Source organism: Gavialis gangeticus, unplaced genomic scaffold (genome assembly GCF_001723915.1).
Source record: "Gavialis gangeticus isolate Ggan-Ray unplaced genomic scaffold, GavGan_comp1, whole genome shotgun sequence".
Taxonomy (NCBI): Eukaryota; Metazoa; Chordata; order Crocodylia; family Gavialidae; genus Gavialis; species Gavialis gangeticus.
The window spans coordinates 26630102-26637439 of record NW_017728994.1 but is presented as its reverse complement, the minus strand read 5'-3'; the positions used below and the strand labels follow the sequence as shown (position 1 = coordinate 26637439).

At 51.9% G+C, this 7338-nt stretch overlaps 1 protein-coding gene across 1 annotated transcript in view; it reads right to left on the bottom strand.

Annotated features, from left to right (window-relative positions):
* Nucleotides 1-551: 551 nt before the first annotated feature.
* Nucleotides 552-7338, bottom strand: part of SYNPO2L (synaptopodin 2 like) — a 74430-nt gene continuing 67643 nt past the window's right edge. Inside the window, exon 4 of the mRNA XM_019502427.1 lies at nucleotides 552-2995. Within this exon, the coding sequence (XP_019357972.1) occupies nucleotides 678-2995 (2318 nt within the window). The 3' untranslated portion in view covers nucleotides 552-677. The remainder of the gene's footprint in view (nucleotides 2996-7338) is intronic.

Here is a 7338-nt window from a genome sequence, read left to right as displayed (position 1 = left end):
AATGGCCATGTCCCCTTCCCACAACTGCTCACTTGTCCTTGTATATGTGTTGTCCTTCCTAACATGCCTGAGCAGTGGGATCTGGGGAAACACCTCTCTCAGGAAGACCTTCATTTCTCACTGTACCCATTTTTGAATACACCCATGTGTGTGCATACATGTACACACTGGCAGGCACAAGGAAAAGCATGATCTAATGGTTACAGCAGGGAGTCCAGACTGTCTCCATCACTTTTTTCTGGGGCTTGGTTCTTACACAAAGGATGCCCACTCTGTATGAAGGGGTGATTCCTTCCTCAAAGGGTGATGAAAGGATTAACATAAAGTTGCTTCTCAAGCTGTCAGAAATGGAGAAGTGCAGCCTATACACTACTGTGATAGCTAACCCCTCCCGTTCCTTCCTTTGCTGTGTGTGAATCCCCAGCCTGCTTCTGTCCCTCTGTCCACCTTCTCTGTAGCCACATCTGTTACCTCTCACTGTGAAGCTGTGGTTCTGAAAGTGAAGCTGCCAGCCTGAAAACACGGGGAGGTGGGGGGGTGGGAAAGGGGTCTTTTTTTTTCTTTTCTTCATTTTGCTTCACATGCCCCAATTTACTGAGGTCACTTTAAAGAAAAAACAAGATAATTCTCTCTGCCAGGCACCAGACAGGGTCCACTGGTGGGATGGAGCCCCTGTCTCAGTGGTGCTCTGAGCGTGGCCTCCACACATTTGGCTGCATTCCTGTTCTGGCTGCTGAGAATTTGGGCCTCGCTACCTGGAACCCAGAGGATGAGGCTAGCTTGGGGAAAGCCCCTTGGCCCACCTGGCTGAGATCTGGGAAACTTTGGTATGGCTTCGAGGACTGGCTGAAGGTGGCCTGGAAGGGTGCTGGGGTGGAGGGTGCAGAGGAAGTTGTTTCTGTCCTCCACACTGGCTCATCCAACGTGGTGGCAGACCGGGGAGCGAGCACTGTGGGAGCCAGGCTCCCTGAAGTTGGTATGGGAGCGGGTGTGGAGAACCGCCGGATCTCATAGGTTCTGCCTGTTTGCACTGGTGCCTGTTGGGCTGGGGTGAAAGACAAGCTGGGCTGCTGGGCTGGCTGGCTTGGGGTATTCTGTGTACCAGGGCTTGTGGGCTCCCCGAAACAGAACATGGCTGACTTTAACTGGTAGGGCTGGTGACGCATGAAATCAATGGCTTTGATCCCTGATTTCTGGCTGGGCACTTTTTTCACTTTGCTCTCTGCTTTGCTAGCCTGAGACTTGCTGGCTGCCAGGGGATAGAAGGGTGAATGCATTGGGTTGTAAGCTATTGGGGGTGGGGCACGGATGTTGGGTGAATACTTCCAGGATGAGGGTAGAGAAGGGGTAGGGGAGGGGGTCCGGGGCTTGGACTCTGGCTTTGCTGTCTCCACCACAAACTTGTCCATGCGACTCTGTCGCTTGGCAAAAAGCTCTGCACCCTTGCCCTTCAGCTGCAGCATATCGTGGGCCCCATTTACCAGCCTGGCACCTTGCTGGTGAGGTTTTGGAGCCACTGGAGGAGTGGTCTTAAACTTGCGCCCTGTGGGTTGCATGAAGTTGCAGGCCTCAGCGCCCAGACTGAGAAAGTCCTCCTCAGGCCCTGACTCGAAGCCAGCCCCAGGGGCATCACCTTTGGGTTTCTCATCCAGGTTCTGCACCAGAGACAGAAGCTCAGGGTTGGGCGAATTCTTCTTCTCCTCTACACTGCTGAACATGGGCTTCTTGTTGCCCCGCCGGCGAGCCTCCTGCAGGATGCCTGTGCGGGGAGCTGGTGTGGCAACCCTCTGCTCCCTGAATGTTAGGGGCTCTGAAGCAGGCCGTGGAATAGCTGGTGAGGCAGTAGGGTATGGCTGCCTTGGTAGGGAAGAGCTACTTGGCATGCTGGGCTGCAGTGCTGTAGGGCTGATATATAAGGAGGAAGAAGCTGTGTCATGTGGTTGTGGCTGGGGGGTTGTAGCTGTTGTATCCCCTGCTGGCTTGGAGGGAGTGGAGAGAAATATGGAAGCACTGGAGGTCCTGGCTGCATTTGTGGGTGGCTTAGTCTCAGGAACATTTCCTCCCGCTTGCTGTGGTCCCAGCAGCGTGGTGGGCCTGCTTGGTGCTGGAATATACAGAGATGTCAAGGAGCTCACCGGACCACTGTGGGACACTGGAGCAGCGAGGGCAGCTCCTGGTGATGCAGGTGAGAAAGGTGGAGCTGCTGATCTCTGTCCACCCAGACTGTCTCTACTTTTTCTGGGGGCAGAAGGCCTGAAGATGACAGAGGAAGTCATAGGGCACTGCCCTAAAAAGCCAGGGGTGAAGGGCCGTGCAGATCTATTGAAGATGCCTGTTGAGCTTGGAGAGGGCTGGGCACCTTCTCCTCCAACAGCAGCTGGAGGAGGAGGCTGGAACTCAGCCGGGGTAGAGAGTGGCTGCTTGCTGGGCACCTGCATTGCTTCCATGTGGATGCTCAATGGGACCTTCTCAGCCATCTGTGGTGCATCTCCATTCACTATCCTCTGCAGTGACTGGGCAGCTGGGGGGGGCTGGTGGCTCTCTGGTTTCTGGACTGGGACATGCTCTACAGTGTACTTACCAGCCTTCTGTCTCTGCTGCTCAAATAACCGGGCCCCTTTGCCTGAGGCTTCGCTCAGGCCTTTCTGTGCCTGCTCCTGTTGCTCAGACTCTGATTTGGGTTTTTCAATATCCAGATAGGTGTTGTCCCAGTCTGAGTGATTGGTTAGGCTTCGGGCATCTGAGAAGCCTTCCTCGTCAAACTCCGACTCACTGGTTGGGAAGACACCGTCCTCCTCCTCATAGCACCGGTCTTCATCCACACTCCCGAAGCTGACCAGGGTGTATTTCTTAGCCCTCTGCCTGCGCTTCTTGAACATCAACACTCCCTTGGAGTGGGGGTTGGGTGCATCCGTCAGCAGGGACGCAATGGTTCTGCATTTGGTTTTGGCTTCTTTCACGGTCTTCTCTTGCATGCTCTCATGGCGGTGGAGCTCTACAGGGGAGAAGAGTAGGCATGGTCAGAGCTCTGTAGGGTTTACAAAGGCTTGGCTGCAACTTGCCTGACAGTATGCCAGTGTCTATACCCTGAGAACCAACCCCTAACTCACCACCCCATTGCTAAGCAAGTACACACACCATGGGACAAGTTTCCCCAGGTGCTGCCAGGGACCTTCACCTTCTGAACAGCCAGCTTGTTTGTGGAGTCAGGGACAGTTCAGCTCTGTTTTTGGCTCCAATTGGGGCTCTCTCTCAGTAGAGACAGCCATGGGTGAATGCCATGCAGGTTTGTGGTACAGATACCCATTCTTGAAGAATATTTAGTTACTTGTCAATACATTTCATGCGGAGACTAGGCTCCTGTGTTTGCAATTCCTGCTAGCATAAGGCAGACTCCACAGCACACCAGTCCAGGTCTGCTGGGTGAAGCAAGAGACAGGACCCCTCTTTCTGAAGTCCTGTCCCATAGAGTATTCCTGAGAGCAAGCAGTCCCTGTGCTCCCCACAGTACATGGGATGCAGACTGCTTTTGTGAGTAGGCCCTGCATAGCTATACACAGCACTTCTTGCTCAGTCCTCTGTGTGGGGGACTTCTCCTCAGTGGGTCACACAGTATAAACCAGGGAGCCCTGTGCACTGTAGTGATGCTGTGTATGCACATTCACTGCCCAGAGCAACAGTGCAAAAGGGAGAGCCAAGAGCCCCCTAAGAACAACAGTTTGATCTCTTCTGTTGTCCCTTGCCTGTGCCCCATGCTCTGCCAGTAACAAGGGAGTTTGCATAGGAGCAGGAATCCCAGCTGCCTGCCCTTGATAACTGATTGCCTAGGCCAGAAAGAATCTTTTTACACAAGTTCTCCCATGGCCTTTGCAGTTAGAAAAGCCGACACCTGTTGGGACCTTTGCCTAGACACACAAGCTAATCATTTTCCACCCCCTCTGCCAACCTGATGACCAGCAAAGCCCACAGGACTCTATGTTCTCCACCCGGTGCAGGACAAGGAGGAGATGTACCAGGTCAAAGGTGAAACCAAGGGCAGCTGCTGGCACAGGGTCCCTGGACACTGCCAGAGACTCATCAGCTAAGTGACTCTGAAAACAACATAAATCCCACAGGAGAAAAACAACTCTGGATCTTCCCTCATTCCTTTTACTTGCTCCTGGTCCTTTCTACAGGGGGGAAAATGCCTTTTCCTTGGGGGTCTGTAACAGCACCTCAACTCATCCAGTGTGACAGACGAGACCACAAAGATACCTGCCGTAAGCTTCCACCCAGTTGTCAGGAAATTGCCTAGCACTTTTCCCTGTCCTGTAACTCCAGTGCTCCCTGGCACAGTCCTGCTCAGGCATCTCCAGCCCTAAGGAGGGGACCAGAGGGGGCAACACTCATGGCCAGTCCCCATCAGCACATGCAGGAGAGCACCTATTTGCTCAGCCCTCACAAGATCTCCCCAGGGGCCACTCTCCAGAGGTGGGCAATTATTTTGGGCGGAGGGCCGCTTACTGAGTTTTGGCAAGTCATCAAGGGCTGCATGACAGGCAGCCAGGGGCAGATAAGTATTAATTTTCTAAAATTTTTAGGAGCCCCACGGGCCAGATAGAACAGCCTGGCGGGCCACATCTGGCCCACGGCCTGCATTTTGCCCACCCCTGCTCCAGAGGGTACTGTATCAACAGAGAGCAACAGCTGTGGCAAAGTTATCCCATGGTTGGGAGGCAGCAAGGGGCAGGAGCTCACCCATCACTGAGACTGTTGTCTCGGGTTTTTTAAAAGAAGGGCTGAGTTCCCTTGGGTTGTAACCTCCCACATTGCACAGGTGACAGAGCTGTAGCATGTGTCTTTGTTCCTGGCTGCTCCAGGGCACTCCTCCCCACTCCCTCCCTGCCACAGCATTTCCTATAATCCCACTCCTGCCTGAAAACAGCCGTGGATCTGAGTGAGTAACCTGGTGGGAAGATTCAAGTAACTACAAAGAAACACCCATTGCAAGGCCTCCCCTGGAGTCCATGGGAGGGTCAGAGTCATTTCATAACATATGTTACAGCTCTGAGCTGGCTACTGGGATGGCTACGGCTAACTATTTCCACACAAAGATCCAGCAAGGGAAATGACATCTCTTCCCCTCTCAGCAAGCTAAATCCAGCCTTCTCCACCTGTATACCAATAGCTGGAGCAAAAACATGACCATGTTACTGACAAAAGAATTAAGAGTCCTCCCCCACTCCTTACAGGGTGGATCGTGGAATCAAGCAAGACTCATTGTAATGCATGTCCTTGACTCAGACTCAGGGCTACCTCCCTTTGGTTTACCCCTCAGTACACATCCGTGAGGGAGTGGGGCCAACAGAGCAACCTTCCCAATAGGAGTTTACCCCTACCAGAAGTATGGCACACAGTAGGAGAGAGCAGGGGGAGTTCCATCACATTTCAGACGCCCACTGCCCAACAGTCACTCCATTTCAGTTCCCTTGGCTCCAGCTCTACTTCTAAACCTTTGAGGGGGAAGAGCAGTGACACAGAACCTCAACCATCCCCACCAAGTCCAAGAACATAGATACTTTGGACTGGGAGCGGCTCATGGGAAGATCTCAGGCATTGAAGAGGCAGGGGTTAAAGAGCTGTACTTTCAAATCAGCTATCTAGGCAGGCCTTGGGGGCAGCAGAGCCTCATGAGAGGTTTCTGCTCCAGAGTTTGGAGCTGGCAAAAACCCAGTTTTAAAGTTAGCTAGGGTCTAGGTTGTAATGTCTCTAGTACTCTCGGTAATAATATCCAGAGCTTGCCCAGTCACGACTGTGCCCCCAGGCCACCAGTGTCTTGCATCTTTCAAATAGTTCAGCCTCCTCCAAATAGTTCAGCCTCCTCTGCATTGGCTGTAACTAGGCTCCCTGTGCTTTGAGACTCTTCTGCCTTCAGCAGCTGACTACTAAGTTCCTGGTGGCTTCCTTCCCCATCCCCCACTGCATATTCTCCAGCTCACCAAATAGGAAAGCACTTTTGCATTTTTTTAACCTTTCAAAATCTCAAATCTCACTCCCTTCCCTTGTAATTGAGCCGCTAAGTCCAACAGCAATTTGAGAAAAATGGGAGGAGGAAATGCTACTCAGGTGATTTGCTAAAGTTCAACTGGAGAGCAGAGGGAGGAAGGGAGGGAAGAAGGGAAGGAAGGAAGGAAGTCAGTACCTGCATAGGGCTGATCCAAGGTCTTGAAGGCAGTGTCCGGGCCTGGAGACCCAGGCATGTCACAAAGCCCGTTTAATGTAAAGCTCTCCATAAAGAGAGAGAGAGAGAGAGAGAGTGGGAGAGAAGCAAACAGCTCCCTCCTGGAGCAAAACCAAAACCCTAAAGCAGCCAAGCCCTTTGCTATCAGCTCCACAAGCCTTTTAAAGCCTCTCTTTTGTCTCCTAGGCATTCCTGCCAAAAGTCATGAGGTTACTCTCTCTATTTTTATCTCTCAGACTTCATCACTAGGTAGTGTGATGGACACTGTCATCTGCCACTTAACTGCTCTCCCATTTCCACCCCCTCCCTCTGTAGCCTGGATTTAAAAATAAGTGACTGATCCCTACCACCATACAGTGGTACCGGTGTTAGGGAGCAGCACAAGACTCAGACAATGAATGGTGCTCCCAGCCCCTGAATGTGCCACTTCCTTAGCCAAAGTACTGGTTGATTTCCAAACCCTTGAGGCTACCACTGCTTTTCTGTCTGGATAAATAGAGCAGGAGAAAGTACACTGGAGGGTGGGCAAGCTCTCTTTATCCCAGGCATGTTAGGGACTGCATGGTTCTCAGATCAAGACAAGGAGAAAGAGAAGTGGGGAAGAGAGACCTCTTCCTGGGTATACTGTATCACCTCTCCTAAGACATGGTCTAATATCTTAGGAGAACCAGTCCTGGATGGGGATCACTGGTGAGTGTCAGGATTGAGTTACATTGACTGTGCTGAGATTATTGAATGCTTATATTTTAATGGCTTAGTAGAGTGGGGGGCGGGGCATTAGTGGAAAAGGCAGTGGATGTTACCACCAAAATTAAGGAGCATGGGTGTGTCCATGTGAAGTACTAAGGAATGGTCCTTCACATGGACCTTTACCTATATATTTCATAGATTTCATAGACATTAGGGCTGGAAGGGACCTTGGAAGATCGTTGAGTCCAGCCCCTCACCCGAAGGGCAGGAAGTCAGCTGGGGTCATAGGATCCCAGCAAGATAAGCATCCAATTTACTCTTGAAGGTGTTCAGTGTAGGTGCTTGAACCACCTCCAATGGCAGTCTATTCCAGGCTTTGGGGGCTCAGACAGTAAAGAAATTCTTCCTTATGTCCAGCCTGAAATGGT